The sequence below is a fragment of the Myotis myotis genome, unplaced genomic scaffold (genome assembly GCF_014108235.1).
Source record: "Myotis myotis isolate mMyoMyo1 unplaced genomic scaffold, mMyoMyo1.p scaffold_m19_p_14, whole genome shotgun sequence".
NCBI classification, from domain to species: Eukaryota; Metazoa; Chordata; class Mammalia; order Chiroptera; family Vespertilionidae; genus Myotis; species Myotis myotis.
The window spans coordinates 51,151,819-51,169,818 of record NW_023416318.1 but is presented as its reverse complement, the minus strand read 5'-3'; the positions used below and the strand labels follow the sequence as shown (position 1 = coordinate 51,169,818).

Here is an 18,000-nt window from a genome sequence, read left to right as displayed (position 1 = left end):
GACAGAGCCTCCGACACCCCCTCCCCTCGTCCTTGGCAACCCTGGAAGATAGAGAACATGCCCTGTTTTCTACGGGACAGAGGAAGGTCCAGAGAGGTGGGCACGGGGCCCAGAGTCGCCTCCCTACGCTGAGACCTGCATCAGGCCCACCCACCGCCTGCGTCCCAGCACCTGCTCCACCACCAGCCTCTCCACCTCCCTCCCTTTCTCACGCCACCTGCCCACAGGCAGCCGTCAGGACGTGGCCCTGGAGGCTTCACCTGAATTCTGTTCAGAAAGGCAGTTCCAACAGCAGGAATAGGAGTGAGTCTCTTGGTCAACAAGAACGTCTGTACAAGTGGCAGGCTGCTCAGCATGGATCTTTATTTCCTACTTGCGGGACCCCCAGAACCATTAGCAGGGGCAGGTGCTGCCTCCGGGCCAGCACTGGCTCTGGGTGCTCGGGTCCGCTGGGAGGGAAACTGGAGACTGACTGCGTGGGCCTGGGCCGCGTCACACCCAGTGCCGGCTCGCGCCCAGGGCTGTGCTGAAAGTCCTCAAGGCCCGATGCGTGCCCCTGGCGGCCAGCAGGAGCGACCCCGCTTCGGCCTCGTGGCCAGCCTCCCGCAGGTCCCGGGCCAGCCCCTCGGCGTCCCAGCGCCCTGGCTGAGGGCTGGCCAGGAGGTGCTGGACGATGCGCGGGTAGAAGGGAGTGGAGAGGCAGGGCACCAGCAGCTTGGCGTCCAGGAGCAGGGAGAGAAGTTCCTGGTCACAGTTGGAGTCATTCACCTTTAAGAAATAAGACAGGCGGGAGTGAGGCTGGCCTGATCACCCTCCCAGGAGGCCCGCCCTCTCGCATTAGCCCTTAGCACCCCTCTCTCCTGGGGACAGTCCTGCTCCCAGGGCGCGTGGAGGGCACGAGCCTCTGCTCTGTCATTGCCAGTGTCACAGGCTGGGAGACGGAGTGTAAGGGCTCTGCTCAGCGCCAGGTGAGTCCCGGAGCCAGGACCTGAGTGACGTCGTCCTGACTCCCTGCCAGCGTCCCACAGCCACTCCCCAGTTCCCTGAGGGCCTCCCCCGTCGCCATTCTCTAACCCCATCGACTGGGTCTACCCCCCCGAACAGGCCCACAGAGAAGTTCCTTCCAGAAGAAACCTCTCTCCTCCGCTGAGAAAATACACCTTCAACCCCGTGTCATAAACAGGACGGTGTCGGGAGGTGTTCAGAACTCGTTCTCACGTGGGCAGCGGAAAGCTCAGCATCAACTTACCTTCCCCAAATGTTTCACGGCCCTTTCACTGCGCTCTGTGCGGTCCCCCGGCCCTGGCTATCTTCTCAGTCTGTGAACGGTCTCCCATGGCTCTGACACTCAGCTTACCTTTTCCTATTTTCGATTGCTGTCCATATTACTGCAGGAATCACGTCAATACTAACGCACGCTGAGACTCAGGCTCCCTGACATGTGGTGTCATAACAGCCACGACAGGCTTTCTTACTGTCACTGCACCCTCAGGGGCACTGCTGTAGGGACCTCGGACACATGTGGCCTTTCAAAGCCAATCAAGTGACGGTAGAGCCGCCGTACCCTCCTGGGCACAGTGTGCCCGTCCTGCTGGCTCCTGAGACGCGGAGGTCAGCGGTGCCCACTGCACGTGAGAATTAGAACAAAGGAAGTTCTGAGAGTGAGTCGCTGCCCATCTTCCTGTAAGTCACCTGGTGACCCGTCAAAACCCAGCGCAAATGTCAGCTCCAGGGAACCTTCGCGGTGGCATTTCCTCTAAATCCCTGGCTAAGCCGCTCCCGCCTTCCCCATCCTCCAGGGCACCGACTGTCTGCCTCTTCGTGTCTGTCCTGGAAACCTGTCTGTCTCCTGGCCGGGCTGAGGTTTTATCTTATTGTCCTGTCTCAGCAGCAGTTCCCACCACTGATCAAATAACTGAATTCGAGTGAGAGGCGTGTGGTCTGGTGAAAAGACGGGCTTTCAGGTTAGAGACCCATTTCCGATCCGGGTTGCTCTGCTGTGTGACCTTGTCAGGGACAACCTCTCTGGGCTCCAGTTCCCACACCTGAAATGCAGCCCGCCTATCGGGGCTGAGATCACCTGTGCTTTCCAAGTGCCCGGCCCAGTGCTTACAGAGGTCAAGCTCAATACATGGTCAAGTTAAAACAGTCAAACCAACCCAAAATCAAGCACTTCGAGAAGAGGAGGGGGCTTATAGAGATCATAAAGTGAGCAGAACGCTTGCCACCTGTCTCCATCGGTGATTTTTCGTGTGTGTCGAGATTCATTTTTGAGAATAAATGAAACTTTGCAGATCTTGGGAAAGAAATCTATTAAAGCACAAAGCACTACTGTCTTCCAAGCCATTAAAATGGTATCCGCTTAATTCCTGTTTCAACAAAAGGTAATGAACTTTCTCTGAATTAAAGTCTTTGAGTTTATGGATCTCTAAGAAGCTAAGAGTCATTACAGTAATGAGGTAAGCTCAGGTTCCAGGACCTCATTTCAAAGACTTCAAAGATCATTTAAACTTATTTCACTGTTTACTTTAGGGAAGGCTATTTGTCCTGTTAGGTTTGCTATTACTAATAAAGCTGTTAAGTATAGCAACAATAGAGGCAGAAAAACACAAGGGCCACCTAAGTGTATAGCTGGAATAAGAAAAATGCCTGTGGGTAGTTTTAGTAATTTCTATTTATTTGAATGATAGTCAGTCCCCTTCCTGGCGTGGGACTTAATAATATTTCTTTTCTGAAACCCAAACTGGGACCAATCCTCTGGCTTCCAGCCCAACGACAGGAGGGCTGTGACTGTAACCAGATCTGCCACTTCAGGGCCTGAGTGTGGCCGGCCCCACACTCTGTCCTGTCACCTTCCTACTTCGCCTAATCCCTTGAGGCCCTATGTCAATCCTCCCGAGATAATCCCTCGACACGCAGGATGGGTGTTGTATTTCACCTTTCCCAACACCCGAAGTGCACCTGAGGCCGGCACATTTACGCACAGTAGGTAATTCTCGATAATGATAACACACGGCTATGTTACTGGTTTATGTATTTCCTAAACCAGCGGTTTTCAACCCGTGTGCTGCCGAAATTTTAGTAATTCGTTTCTATGTGCCAGGAGATGAAAAAGGTTGAAAATCACGGTCTTATGCTATACTTTTCATCATTATTGTAGAGTGTAGTTTCTACTTATTACAAAAAAAGTTTGCTATAAACAGTGTGCCCCGTTATGCGGGCAGCAGCCTCACGCACCTCGTTCCCACGCCTCTCGGCTGTCCCATTTCCTCTCGCGCTGTTTTATAAACAGTGTGCCCCGTTGTGCGGGCAGCAGCCTCACGCACCTCGTTCCCACGCCTCTCGGCTGTCCCATTTCCTCTCGTGCTGTTTTATAAACAGTGTGCCCCGTTATGCGGGCAGCAGCCTCACGCACCTCGTTCCCACGCCTCTCGGCTGTCCCATTTCCTCTCGTGCTGTTTTATAAACAGTGTGCCCCGTTGTGCGGGCAGCAGCCTCACGCACCTCGTTCCACCCTCTCGGCTGTACTGCGCACCTCGTTTCCACGCCTCTCGGCGGTACCATTTCCCCTCGCGCTGTTTTATAAACAGTGTGCCCCGTTATGCGGGCAGCAGCCTCACGCACCTCGTTCCCACGCCTCTCGGCTGTACCATTTCCCCTCGCGCTGTTTTATAAACAGTGTGCCCCGTTGTGCGGGCAGCAGCCTCACGCACCTCGTTTCCACGCCTCTCGGCTGTCCCATTTCCTCTCGCGCTGTTTTATAAACAGTGTGCCCCGTTATGCGGGCAGCAGCCTCACGCACCTCGTTCCCACGCCTCTCGGCTGTCCCATTTCCTCTCGCGCTGTTTTATAAACAGTGTGCCCCGTTGTGCGGGCAGCAGCCTCACGCACCTCGTTTCCACGCCTCTCGGCTGTCCCATTTCCTCTCGCGCTGTTTTATAAACAGTGTGCCCCGTTGTGCGGGCAGCAGCCTCACGCACCTCGTTTCCACGCCTCTCGGCTGTCCCATTTCCTCTCGTGCTGTTTTATAAACAGTGTGCCCCGTTGTGCGGGCAGCAGCCTCACGCACCTCGTTCCCACGCCTCTCGGCTGTACCATTTCCTCTCGCGCTGTTTTATAAACAGTGTGCCCCGTTATGCGGGCAGCAGCCTCACGCACCTCGTTCCCACGCCTCTCGGCTGTCCCATTTCCTCTCGCGCTGTTTTATAAACAGTGTGCCCTAAGCAGTGTTTGCAAGGCCTACAGTCATGCACATGGTGTCCTGGGCCTCTGCCCTCACTCACCACTCACCCACTGACTCACCCACGGTTTGGGGGGGTGTGCACCCCAGCTCCAGGCTTCTCCTCCCTTCTCTGTCCTCCGACACTTGTTAGAAAAAGCACGCAATCACACGGACACACATAACACTCACTCACCCAGACACGTGACACACAGTCACATACAGTACTTCAAACTGATCACTCACATGAAGGAATGATCTCCCTACAGAGTGTTTCAGTAGGAATCACACCACGTGAATTCGTTAAAACGCAGCCCTGAGCTACCTAGTTCTAAAGTGTAAAATGTAAAAAGGGAGGTGAAAGTTTCTTCCTTAATCACAAGACAGCAGCCTCGAGGGAGAGGGTGCAGGCCCTGGCTGCAGTCCACCCCTCCTCAGCCCAGACGGCCAGGCTGCCAGAGGACAGGGGGCTGCGAGTCAGATGGTGCCAGTGAACATGACGGTGGCCGCTCTCCTACCTTAATTAGGAGACACACACACGCGGACGGAAAACCGACCGGAGGCCAGGAGCCCCCAACCTGAGTGTCCCGTGCCCAGGACATTTCCTGAAGGGCCAACAGGGCTTCTTAAGAGAAACAGCTTCGCTGTTTGGATTTACAGTCTCCGCACCTAAACACAGAGGCTGGTTTGTAAATGTTTGTAAAACACTAGTAGACGAATACCTGCTTCCTAGACAAACAGAAAGAGTGAGCGGCTGTGGTCAGGGAATACCATGGACAGAGCAATCGTGGCGAATCCCGGTCAGTGCTGGCCGCACCGACTCATGTCCTGGAAGCAGAGTAATGCCAAGCCGGCGGGCGTACCTCGGCGACGGCGGACACGTGCTCCAGGGCCACGGCGTGAAGGCGGGCATCCGGGCTCTCCAGCAGCAGCTTGAGGGACGGCAGCAGCAGGGCCCGGCTCCGCAGCAGCGCACTCAGCTCCTCCACGCACTGCAAGCACAGGGGACACGCTGACTCCGTGCTGGGACCTGCTCGCCCCCTGCACAGACACTGTCAGCAGCCGTCTGAGCCCCCGATCTTCCCCCACGGCATCGCTTTCATGGCTGCACAGTGTCCCACCGGGTGGACGTGGGACTGTCACTTACTTCCCTGAATTCTCAGAGCCCTCGTTTCCTCATAAGGACAATGAGGTAATGTGTCTACTTTGCAGTGTGTGTGTGTGTGTGTGTGTGTGTGTGTGTGAGAGAGAGAGAGAGAGAGAAAGGGAGAGAGAGAATGGGTGTTAATAACAACATACAACGCTCAGCATATACTAGAAGCTTAACAAACAGTAAAAACTATTGTCCATTGTTAATACTATCAAATATCCAGTATCCTCCACTGCAACAAAGGAAATCAGCAAGTTAAATGTTTAAAAACCTGTCTATAACCCCAATGTCAAGGTGAACTGGAAACCTGATACTTAAGATATTTCATCTTCATGAAAACTCAAAAGGCATTGGGACCCGCAGATGGACCTGTGTGTCTTCAGCTCTTCCTCACACTGGCCGGCCGGCCTCGGAGAGGCTTTCATAGAAGACAACAAACACAACTCCTCACCACAAAAGGAGGAAAGAAGAGAGAAGGAAGAGGCAAGCCCCGCCCCGCTGCCTTAGGCTGCCCGCATCCTGACTTTGGCTGCACGTGGTCAAGTTCCTAAGACATTTCCATTTGCAATAATGCTCCTTCCTTTGTAACAATTTTAAATCACATCTGAGCACATTTAGTGATCAATAAAAACAGCACAAACATTTGCACAGTTCCTTTCATCTTGGCATCTGGAAAAAAACCCATAAATGTACCCCATTGTAAGACAGGAACTGAGGCAGCACAGGGAAAATGAAGGCAAGTCACAGTGGCAACAAAACGCCTATGATAATAATTACCTTTCATCTCATCAAATTGGAAGAGACAAGTGATAATGACCTACTTACAAAAGAGGTTCAATCCCGTGCCTTTCTCCACCGCACACTCAGGAGGTTGTGGACTTGGGGGAGGGGAGTCAGGGGCTCTGGGGGAGGCAGTGAACAGCAGCCTCTGTCACTCCTCACAGCAGAGAAACAGGGTCCCAAACTAGGTTTCCCAACCTCGAACCGGCAGCACTGACTCCAGGCACTGGGGCATCTGATCCTGATCCAGCCGCGCCTGACCTCAGCTCATGTTATGGCAAAGGTGAGCCCTGTGTTACTTATACCGTACCTGCCCCGGGGCGGGGGAGGACGTAATAAGCTGTGTGGAGACCCCACTCTGTGCTGGGTGTAAACTCCTGCCACGGGACAGGTGACACAGCCGTGGTCCCCACCTCTAGGCGCTCACTATAGCAGGGCCGGTCACAGGTAAGCAAGTAGCGACCCCACGGGAGCAAAGGGAGTTACCTTTGGTGCTGGTGCTTTAAATATTTCACAGGAGAATTCTGTCATTCTGGTGGTTGCCAGACTTCTTTAAATAAATATTTTAAAATCCAATCAAAAAACACTTAGCCAGTCCCTCATTCTGTAAACAATTCATTAAATGTGCATTCAGAATGGGAATCTTTTCCTTGAGTGATTACAATGAAGATTCAGACAACTCTATTTACAATTTTATTTTCAAGTTTATCTCCTATGTGGTAGCAACTCAAAACCCAATTAATCAACTTAGTGCCACTGTCCAGATGCTGCTGAAGACACAGCCTGCTCAGACTACACACTGCCGAGGTGGGGTCCACTGCGGGGAGCTGTCATTAACATGTGCTCATTTTAGAAAGCACAGATACATATATGTCTACATATGACACTAACGCCTCTGTGACAGCCACACCAGGGGTCACATAGAGAACGAAGGTCAAATGGAGGGGCTGCGTGTGTTAGCGTGTTTACAGAGAATAAACACGGAGGTGTGCGATCTCATTACCATGCTGTGGGAAATATGGAAAAGCCCGGGCAGCGGGGACCTGCCCCACCTGGAGGACTGCCGAGTTCACACCGAGCTCCAGCCGGCCTGCTCCCACACGGCACCCTGTGAGTGCCATGACGCCTTGGAACGTACACTGAGGGAGACGCACAGGGTCCAGAGGGACTGGAAGCGGGCTCTGCCCTGGGACTGTGAACGGAAGCAGGGAGGAAGGCCCTCCAGCGTCCTTTCAGCACTGTGTGTCCTCGTGTGACCTGCTACTGACGGGGGCCCTCGACCTTCCGACACCCTGAGCTCATGTCCCTCCCGAGCAGCAGCGGACACTGCCCGCGGCAAGTGCGGGGAAGAGGCAGGCGCCCGCAGGGGAGCCACTCACCTGGGCAGGGAGCATCTGCCTGGTGTTGTACAGGGAGCGGCACATCTTCAGAACTTCCTCGCCCAGCGCCTCCCTGCTCTCCGACGTACACCTGGCCAGCATGGCCGCAGCCAGCCTCACCCAAGGGTTATCCGTGATGCTGGCTCTGCGGGAGAAGAGGCAAGGCCCCGGAAATGATTGAGCTGGGACAACTGTGCTAAAAAACCCACTTTCCAAGTGGAATGCTTGTGACGAACTGCACTCATGACCCAGAGGACACGGCCCCTCGGGCTGTCCTTCAGGGGGACAGACAGCTCACGGAGGAGGCGCTCACGGTGGCATCGCTAGCCCCCGGCACCTGACTTACTGCCTGGTGGCCTCGGAGAAGTGACTTTAACAGCCCAAGCCTGGACGGATGGTTCTGGGGAAGCCACCGACCTTTTTGGGCCTGAGTTTTCCCAATTTAGTGTCTGCCCTGTGACGGTGCTTTGCCTAATGAAGGATCGTTTGCAACCGTGAAGTGTCACTCATAATAGCAGGCCCATCGAAATATTCACTACCCAAACGGGCTTTTCTTAATCATGTGATCATGACTATGATCAGGACTGACCCTGGGGTGGGGCAGGACTAATGACAGGAGGGCAGGCACAGCAGAGATCAGCATGGGGCACAGACAGGGGAAGCCACACGCAAGCCATAGGGAGATCCCGCTTCGAGCTCCACCCGGTTCTCTTATTCTGGACATAAACACACACAGTTTGCCTTTTGTTCCCCTTCTCTGGCTGCCACGCCCCGTGCTGCATAAACACACCACGACTTACAGGTCCAGGGACACGGCCCGGGAGCAGGGCACCGATTTTACTGACAACACTGGGCAGGAACTTCACTACTGACTGTCTGTTGTCTCACCAGCACAGCTCTGGATTCTAGACACGGAGCGCCTAATGGGGGTCTTGACGGATTTTACTCCTTGCCCCTGAGAAAAACGTCAAGTGCAAGGACAACGTGGAGACACACACGAGCAGCCTCTGTCTCAGCTCAAACTCAGCTGTGTCTCAGGGACTACTGCTCGCGTCACAGCACATACAAGGCCCTGGAGTGTGGCTGACGGGAGTCTCCCTACACGCGCGGACGAGACCCTGCTTCCTCTCTCAGAGTCTGAACCGGGGCCATGGGTTTGCCCACCAGGCTGCCCGCTGCACAAAGGGCAGCCCCGCGGGACAACACAGCTGCCTCACAACAGTGGCCAAGATGCTCTTCCACCAGCTGGTGTGATGCACTGAGACACTGAATTTCCCCTAAGTACAAATCCCTTTCACTTCCCAGGCAGCCTCCTGCCGGGGCTCACACTGTACAGCTGAAGGTGGACGCACTGAATTAGCAGCCAGATGGATCGGATCGAGCACTTTTCTGAGTTTTTAATTCGATTGAGCTGACTGGCAACATCAATCACTGTCACACCCCTCCCTCCTCCGCCTTCCCTCTCCCCCACCCTCTTCTTTGTTCCGGTTCCAGTGGAAGTGCTGGAAGTGCCAGGTCACACTCGGATGGTCTGGGAGGAAGCGCTCTGAGAGCCTGTCTGGAAAGGACCGGGGCTGGGAGGAGGGTGAGCCGATGGGCAGTGAGCTCTGACTCTATGGGTTGCGTAACGGAGGATGCAGAACACAGGTCAGCAAATTACTCATTTCCTTCCATGTGCGACTATAAAAAACACACCTTTGAAAATTAAGATATTTTACATTAAATGTTTTACATGCAATACATGTTTTAAGTGAAGCCGCTTTGTGTCTGAGGGTGGGTGAGGGCCTGGAAAGAGCCTCGTTCTAAAGCGAGAGGAACCATGACACAGGTCACTAACCTCCCAGAGGGGCCACGTTCTGTACTTAGGCTGACTGAGAGCCCTTTGAAGGGCTGAAGCAATCTGCACTCAACACTGGTTTTCTGAACAGAAAAGCTGGCTGGCAATCTGACTCGTGGTCCCATGTCTGCTTCCCATCCTCACCACCTGGGACTCGTCCAGAAGCAGACGCCTGGCCCAGCAGAGACCCGGGTTCAGCAAGCCCAGCCCGGCCTGTCCCTACAAGCACCAGCCCGGAGGCGGCTGCGCCCGGACAGCTGGGAACCAGAGGGAAACGCTGTCCCGACGCGGCCGGGAGGAAGGCGGAGGTGCTCTGATAGAGCCCGTGCTTGGCCTCACCCGCGAGGTGCGAATCGTGCTCGGAGCTCCGAGCCCACGTGCCGTCCCCAAGGCACACGGCAGAGACGAGAAAGGCCGTTTCCCACGGGGCGTAAGGACAGCCGGGCACACAGTGGGTAATACTGCAATAAGGTGTATGGGGGCGGTGGGGTTGGGAACTTCGGGGAGACCACTGTGTAAAGTCTATGACTGTCTCACACTGTGCTCTACACCTGAGCTAACGCAGAACAATACTGAATGTCAATTGTAATTGAAAACCACAAAACAAAACAACTCCCTCTGCAGAAATCCCTCACAGCCCACCCTGGGTTAGAGAGCCTTTTCCAGATGTTCTCTGGGGCCCTACATGCCCACAGATGGCTTTTCAGGAAAACCTGCTTCACGCTGCGGGTGCAGATGCGGGCGCCTGAAGCCTTGCACCTGTGCGCGTGGGAGCACTGGCGAGTCCCGGGCTGGCTGGCGGCGGGAACAGAGGCCCACGCGCTCTGGGTTTTGCCGACGAGGGGCAGCAGGTCATGACAGACAGCATATGTGCGCAGAGGAAACTGGCCATGCCTTCCACGGGATTCCGTGGCTGCTGGCACTAGGGCGGGGTGGCCGCTCCAGGAAGCCACGAGGGTGGCTGCCAGCCCAGCGTGACGCGTTGGAAACCGGAAGGGCTGTGAAGGTGGCCAGTGGCTGTGAGAGCTCTGCCTCTCACGTATCAACCACAGGAGGCCTGAAGTTATATAACTTAACTTCCGAGCTTCAATTTCCGCATCTACAAAACGAGCTCCCATCACCTTCCCGTGCAGAACTGCACGTAACACTGTGTGATCTCAGTGAACGGGAACGATCCCTTTACTCAACCTGGATTCTCAATTAGCATCGGAGCCACACCCACGGAGAGTCAAAGATTTCCTGGTTGAAAGAGAATAGCTGGCACAAAACTACTTTGCTGACATCATAAACCAGAGGCTATCGTCAAGTGCTGTCTGGTACTTCTGAATAAAATATTTGGGTTTAGGGGCAAGACGAATCTTGTCTGCTCTCTCACTGGCTCCTTTGAAGGCACTGGCTCTTTAAGACAGAAGGAAGGGAGAAGCCTCGGGTCTGGACCACTTACGCGCTCTCCGGGCTCCCGGGCGGCCAGGCCTGCAAGAGCAGCGCCAGGTGCTGGAACTCGACCTCGCGGCAGCTGGACTCCAGGAGCTCCGCGAAGAGGGCGCCGCGGTTCTCTTCGCTGTCCACGTCGGCCACGGCCACCTGGAGGTTGAAACACACATTCAAACTGGTGGCAGAGGCTGAGGAATTGGTTTATAGAAGAATTCACATTTGATGATTTTGACTCAACACTCTTGAAAATTTTTGCCATTCAACAACATCCTACCTCCCATCTCCACCAAAAGCCTGCAAAAGCCCGACGCCTTTCCAACTTCAAACCTTCAAGTTAAAAGTCGTTTAGAACAAACCACAGGGTGGGTTTTAACGCTCTTTACCAAAATCAATGCAAACAAGTAGATTTCCACAGGACTGGCTTCTCGGCGTCTCATCTATGTTATGTTAAAATACTGAATTGCTTTATGAGTTTACTCAAAATTAGCCCGTTGTTTTTACTTTAAATGATCCTTCATGCATTTCTACTCTGCATTTCAGCATTATTACTGCTAAGCGCTCACGTTGTCCCAAAAATTTCCCTAATTTGAAATTACGGATTTTACTAAAGTGCATTTGTCATATACTTTTGCGACAAACCAAAATCAAGTAAAATACCCTTTACTCCCATCTCCATTTCTAACATAAAAGAAGTCTCAGCCAAAAAGAATGCGAGTGGTTCCTCTCTTTGAAGAGCTGGTGACATTTCACTCACACTGAGACAGCCCTAAAGCAAGTCGCAGCCCCCTCAGCTCTGTGGACAAAAGTGTTTTCAACATAAAAGAGGCCCAAGGCTGGTTCTCGTGTTCCCTAGCCTCTCTTGACATAGGGTGGCTGGAACCGGGTAACGTAGACTCACACGATACCTTGAAAGAGAATGAATGGTTACCTATATATTTGCTAAACTGTCTACATTAATGTGTGTTTCCAAAACATCTAATTCAATGGTCATTCTGGCTCTGACCCCCAAGAAGCCATCTGAAGAGGTTGTGCCATGGACTCTGCACTTGCCCGGAAGTTGGTAAGTGCTATGAAACCACTGGTGATCGCTATGGGAAGTGCTGCTCCCAGGGGCCAGCCGGGTCCTTCAGGGCCTGACCCACAGCCCCCTGCCACTCTCCGGTGGAATAGTCACTCGGCGCATCTGACTGTTCTCTAAATAACTTTATAACCTGGGAAGTCAGTGGACTCTCAGAGGAGTTCAGTATTATTTGCCTCACTTTACAGACGACAGGCTTGTCTGTCCTAGCACGTGGCTAGCAGGGGGCACGGCCAAAATCTATAAATAAAGAGCCAGGGCCATCAAATCTGAAACAACCAGACAACCGAACAGGCTGAGTGGGGTGACCAGGCCAGCAGGGGGGTTAGTGAGGGATGACCAAACGACTGAGCAGCAGGCTGTGTGGGGCGACCAGGCTAGTGGGGGGTGGGGGGGGCAGTTAGGGGCAACAAGGCCAGCAGAGGGGGGCAGTTAGGGGCGACCAGGCCGGCAGGGGGGGGCAGTAAGGGGCAGCCAGGCTGGCAGGCAGGTGAGCAGTTAGGAGCCAGCGGTCCTGGATTGGAGAGGGTGCAGGCTGGGCTGAGAGGACCCCCCATCCCGCCGTGCACGAATTTCATGTACCGGGCCTCTAATATAACTATAAGAGGTCAGGATGTTCTGAATCGAGAGGACTTAGTAAGCGAAACACACTTCGAATGTTTGTTGTTGTTAATCCTCATCCAGAGGATACTTTTTCATTGATTTTTTTCAGAGGAGTGGGGGGGGGGGGAGAGAGGGAGGGAGGGAGGGAGAGAGAGAAATTGATATGAGAGAGACACATCAATTGGTTGCCTCCCACCCAAAGCCTGACCAGGACAGGGGATCGATCCTGCAACCCTTTGGTGTGCACGTGGATACTCTAACCACAGCTCAGGCCAGGGAAAGCTTTAACTCACTTAAATTGGTGGTGTAACTGGGTGTTTTGCTACAGTTTCTTGCCTGTTTACGAAGACACGTGTGTGTCTGTTTATCTCAAACCCAAGCCATCCATCTGTTGTGACCAGACCTCAGCATCTTCACTGGTCCCAGGCCCCGGCCCCTCCGGTGCTCTGCACTCACCTCACACACACTTCTGCCTCTGGGGCTCAGCTCTGCTTCCTCTGCCCCCACATTCTGTCTCCAGGCAGCTGTGGGCTGTAAGGCTCACCCCTCCCTTCCTTCAGATTTCTCCAGCGTCACCTTATCACTGCATAACTGTCCCCTAAAGCGCATTCCCCGCCCCTTATCTCTCTCCCTCACCTGCTTCATTTCCTTCTTAGCATTTAAAAGCACATGTTAGATGTTTATGTGCTTCCTCCCTTTATTCTTCATTAGAAGGGAAGCTCCTTCAAAACAGAGGCTTTTACTTGTTCACTGGTTTATCCCCACTTCTGAAACTAATAATTGACAGACAGTAAATCTTAGTGAAGGAACTAGTGAACGGGTACACAAGTGAATGAATAGAAACCACCATTTATAAAATGTTTTAGGACAGAATATCAAATATTCACAGAGTTGCCATAAGTTTTGGCTGTTCTATTACTATTACTACTACTACTATTATTATTATTATTATTATTATTATTATTATAAAGCTGGACATAAGATTTTTTTTTTAATCTTTTTTTTTTATTGCTTAAAGTATTACAAAGGGTATTACATATGTGTCCATTTTATCCCCCCGCCCTAGACAGTCCCCTAGCCTCCCCTATCCCCCAATGTCTTATGTCCACTGGTTATGCTTATATGCATGCATACAAGTCCTTTAGTTGATCTCTTACCCCCCTACCTCCTGCCCCGCAACCCTCCCCGCCTTCCTGCTGCAGTTTGACAATCTGTTTGAGGCAGCTCTGCCTCTGTATCTATTATTGTTCAAAAGTTTATAATGGTCTCTATTATCCATGAATGAGTGAGATCATGTGGTATTTTTCCTTCATTGACTGGCTTATTTCACTTAGCATAATGCTCTCCAGTTCCATCCATGCCGTTGCAAATGGTAAGAGTTCCTTCCTTTTTAGAGCAGCATAGTATTCCATCGTGTAGATGTACCACAGTTTTCTAATCCATTCATCTACTGATGGGCACTTAGGCTGTTTCCAGATCTTAGCTATGGTGAATTGTGCTGCTATGAACATAGGGGTGCATATATCCTTTCTGATTGGTGTTTCTGGTTTCTTGGGATATATTCCTAGAAGTGGGATCACAGGGTCAAATGGGAGTTCCATTTTCAGTTTTTTAAGGAAACTCCATACTGTCTTCCATAGTGGCTGCACCAGTCTGCATTCCCACCAGCAGTGCACAAGTGTTCCTTTTTCTCCACATCCTCTCCAGCACTTGTCGTTTGTTGATTTGTTGATGATAGCCAGTCTGACAGGTGTGAGATGGTACCTCATTGTTGTTTTGATTTGCATCTCTCGGATGATTAGTGACTTTGAGCATGTTTTCATATGTCTCTTGGCTTTCTGAATGTCCTCTTTTGAAAGGTGTCTATTTAGGTCCTTTGCCCATTTTTTGATTGGATTGTTTATCTTCCTTTTGTTAAGTTGTATGAGTTCCCTATAAATTTTGGAGATTAGGCCCTTATCAGATATGACATTGGCAAATATGTTTTCCCACACAGTGGGTTTTCTCGTTGTTTTGTTGATGGTTTCTTTTGCTGTGCAGAAGCTTTTTATTTTGATGTAGTCCCATGCCGGGAGCCGGTCCATGCTTGCTGTTTCAAGGGACCTGGCATATATGGCATACTGTTCTTAATATGTTTGCTCACCTTCTTGGCACTGTGTTTTAACCAAGGTCTCCTCTCTGAGAAAGGTTGTTTCCCCAGGTAGGGATTTTCCCCTGAAGTTAGGGAGGGAATAAAACCCCTCAACTAAGTGCCAGGTGGGTAATTAATCACTTTAACTATGAACAATCATGCTTAAGCTACATAATCTTTACTCCCTGGAATGGAGATAAGAAACGCCCTAACCTTTGGAATAGAGATTGATAGGATTGAATCAACTGGTATAAATACAGTTGTAACAAGACAGCAAGACTCAGAACTTAGAATACAGAGCTTAGAACACAGAACTAAGAAGACAGAACCAAGAGAGACGGAACCTAGGCACAGAACCTACACAGAACGTTCTCTACAGACAGAAGAACTTCGCTGGAGAGAACATGGCAAAAGATCCTGGACTGAACCTGACTACAGAAATTGGCAAGAGAACCTTACTAGAACCTGGTGACTGAACCTGGCTGGAGAACCTAGCGAGGGAACATGGCTACAGAACCTGGCTGGAGAACCTAGCAAGAGAACATGGACGCAGAACCTCTCTGGAGATCCAGACCAGAACTTGGCTGGAGATCCTGGCTAGAGATCCTGGCTAGGCTGCTGATCAACTGAACTCCGTCTCCGTGTCATTCCTTCTTCGCCGACTCCATCCACACCTTTGGGGACCCCTGGACCTGCTGGGGTTGGACCCCGGCAGTCCCATTTGTTCATTTTCTCTTTAGTTTCAAGTGCCCTAGGAGCTGTATCAGTGAAGAAATTGCTTCGGCATATGTCTGAGATTTTGTTGCCTTTGGATTCTTCTAGAATTTTTATGGTTTCCTGTCGTACATTTAAGTCCTTTATCCATTTTGAGTTTATTTTTGTGTATGGTGTAAGTTAGTGGTCTAGTTTCATTTTCTTGCATATATCTGTCCAATTTTCCCAACACCATTTATTGAAGAGACTATCTTGGCTCCATTGTATGTTCTTGCCTCCTTTGTCAAATATTAATTGAGCATATTGGTTCGGGCCGATTTCTGGGCTCTCTATTCTATTCCATTGATCTATATGCCTATTCTTGTGCCAGTACCAGGCAGTTTTGAGAACAGTGGCTTTGTAATACAACTTGATATCTGGTATTGAGATCCCACCTACTTTGTTCTTTCTCAGGATTGCTGCAGCTATTCGGGGTCTTTTTTTATTCCAGATGAAATTTTGGAGAGTTCGTTCTAGATCTCTGAAGTATGCCGTTGGTATTTTAATGGGAAGTGCGTTGAATTTATAGATTGCTTTGGGTAGTATGGACATTTTAATGATGTTGATTCTACCAATCCATGAGCACGGTATGTTCTTCCATCTGTTTATGTCTTCCTCTATATCTTTTTTCAACGTCCTGTAGTTTTCTGAGTAGAGGTCTTTTACCTCTTTAGTTAAGTTTATTCCTAGGTAGCTTAATTTTTTTGGTGCGATGGTAAACGGGATTGTTTTTATAATCTCTCTTTCTGAAAGTTCACTATTGGTGTATAGAAATGCCTCGGATTTCTTGGGGTTAATTTTGTATCCTGCTACATTGCCAAATTCATGTATTAAGTCCAGTAGCTTTTTGATGGAGTCTCTAGGGTTTTGTATGTATAATATCATGTCGTCTGCAAATAAGGACAGTTTTACTTCCTCTTTTCCAATTTGGATGCCTTTTATTTCTTCTTCTTGCCGAATTGCAATGGCTAACACTTCCAGTACTATGTTGAACAGGAGTGGTGAGAGGGGGGCATCCCTGTCTTGTTCCTGTTCTTAGGGGAAATGGTGTTAGTTTTTGTCCATTGAGTATGATGTTGGCTGTGGGCCTGTCATATGTGGCTTTTATTATGTTGAGGTATGATCCTTCTACTCCCACCTTGCTGAGAGCTTTTATCAAAAATGGGTGTTGAATTTTGTCAAATGCTTTTTCTGCATCAATTGATATGACCATGTGGTTTTTTTCTTTCAGTTTGTTTATGTGATGTATCACGTTTATTGATTTGCGGATATTGTACCATCCTTGCATCCCTGGGATAAATCCTACTTGGTCATGGTGTATGATCTTTCTGATGTACTGCTGGATCCGATTTGCTAAGATTTTGTTGAGGATTTTGGCATCTATGTTCATGAGGGATATTGGCCTGTAATTCTCTTTCATTGTGTTGTCTTTACCTGGTTTTGGTATTAGGGTGATGCTGGCTTCACAGAATGAGCTTGGAAGTGTTCCTTCCTCTTGAATTTTTTGTAGTAGTCTGAGGAGGATAGGTTTTAGTTCTTCTTTGAATGTTTGGTAAAACTCCCCTGTGAAGCCATCTGGTCCTGGGCTTTTGTTTGATGGAAGCTTTTTGATGACTGCTTCAATTTCTTCCATAGTCATTGGCCTGTTGAGATTTTTAGATTCTTCCTGATTGAGTTTTGGAATGTTGTATTTTTCTAGGAATATGTCTATTTCCTCCAGGTTGTCTAGTTTGTTGGAGTAGAGCTGTCCATAGTATTTTTTAACAATCATTTGTATTTCTGTGGGGTCTGTTGTTATTTCTCCTCTATCGTTTCTGATTTTGTTTATTTGGGTCCTCTCTCTTTGATTCTTGGTGAGTCTGGCTAGAGGTTTGTCAATCTTGTTTATCCTTTCAAAGAACCAGCTCTTGGTTTCATTGATTTTCTGCATTGTTTTTTTGGTCTCTATGTCATTTATTTCTGCTCTAATCTTTATTATCTCCTTCCTTCTGCTCACTCTGGGGTTGGTTTTCTTGTTGCTCTCTTTCTAATTCTTTGAGTTGTAGAGTTAGATGATTTACTACCATTTTTTCTTGTTTTTTGAGATAGGCCTGTAGAGCTATAAACTTCCCTCTCAGGACTGCTTTCATTGTGTCCCATAGGTTTTGGATTGTTGTGTTTTCATTGTCATTAGTTTCCAGGATGTTTCGAATTTCTTCTTTGATTTCATTGGTAACCCAATCAATATTTAATAGCATGCTATTCAGCTTCCAGGTGTTTGAGTATTTTGGGTTGTTTTTATTGTAGTTTATTCCTAATATTATGCCATCGTGGTCTGCGAAGACGCTTTTTATGATTTCAGTTTTCTTGAATTTGGGGATACTTTGCTTGTGACCCAATATATGGTCTATTTTTGAATATGTCTTATGAGCATTTGAGTAGAATGTATATTCCCTGGCTTTGGGGTGAAGTGTTCTGAAGATGTCTATTAAGTCCATCTGATCTAGTGAGTCATTTAGGATTGCTGTATCTTTGCTGATTGTTTGTCTAGAGGACTTATCCAGTGCTGTCAGTGGTGTATTAAAGTCCCCTACTATGATTGTATTGTTGTCAATCTCTCCTTTGATATCTTCCAGGAGTTTTTTTATGAATTTGGG

At 49.9% G+C, this 18,000-nt stretch overlaps 1 protein-coding gene across 2 annotated transcripts in view; it reads right to left on the bottom strand.

Annotated features, from left to right (window-relative positions):
* Positions 1–346: 346 nt before the first annotated feature.
* Positions 347–18,000, bottom strand: part of NBAS (NBAS subunit of NRZ tethering complex) — a 209,243-nt gene continuing 191,589 nt past the window's right edge. The window contains exons 49-52 of one of the 2 annotated variants that reach the window (XM_036335298.1): positions 10,810–10,949; positions 7,529–7,673; positions 5,083–5,211; positions 347–768 (exon numbers count right to left, since the gene is read on the bottom strand). In XM_036335298.1, coding sequence (XP_036191191.1) covers positions 493–768; positions 5,083–5,211; positions 7,529–7,673; positions 10,810–10,949 — 690 coding nt within the window. In that variant the 3' untranslated portion in view covers positions 347–492. Of the gene's footprint in view, positions 769–5,082; positions 5,212–5,236; positions 5,421–7,528; positions 7,674–10,809; positions 10,950–18,000 lie in introns of those variants that run through there. The other variant, XM_036335299.1, reaches the window with a different exon arrangement.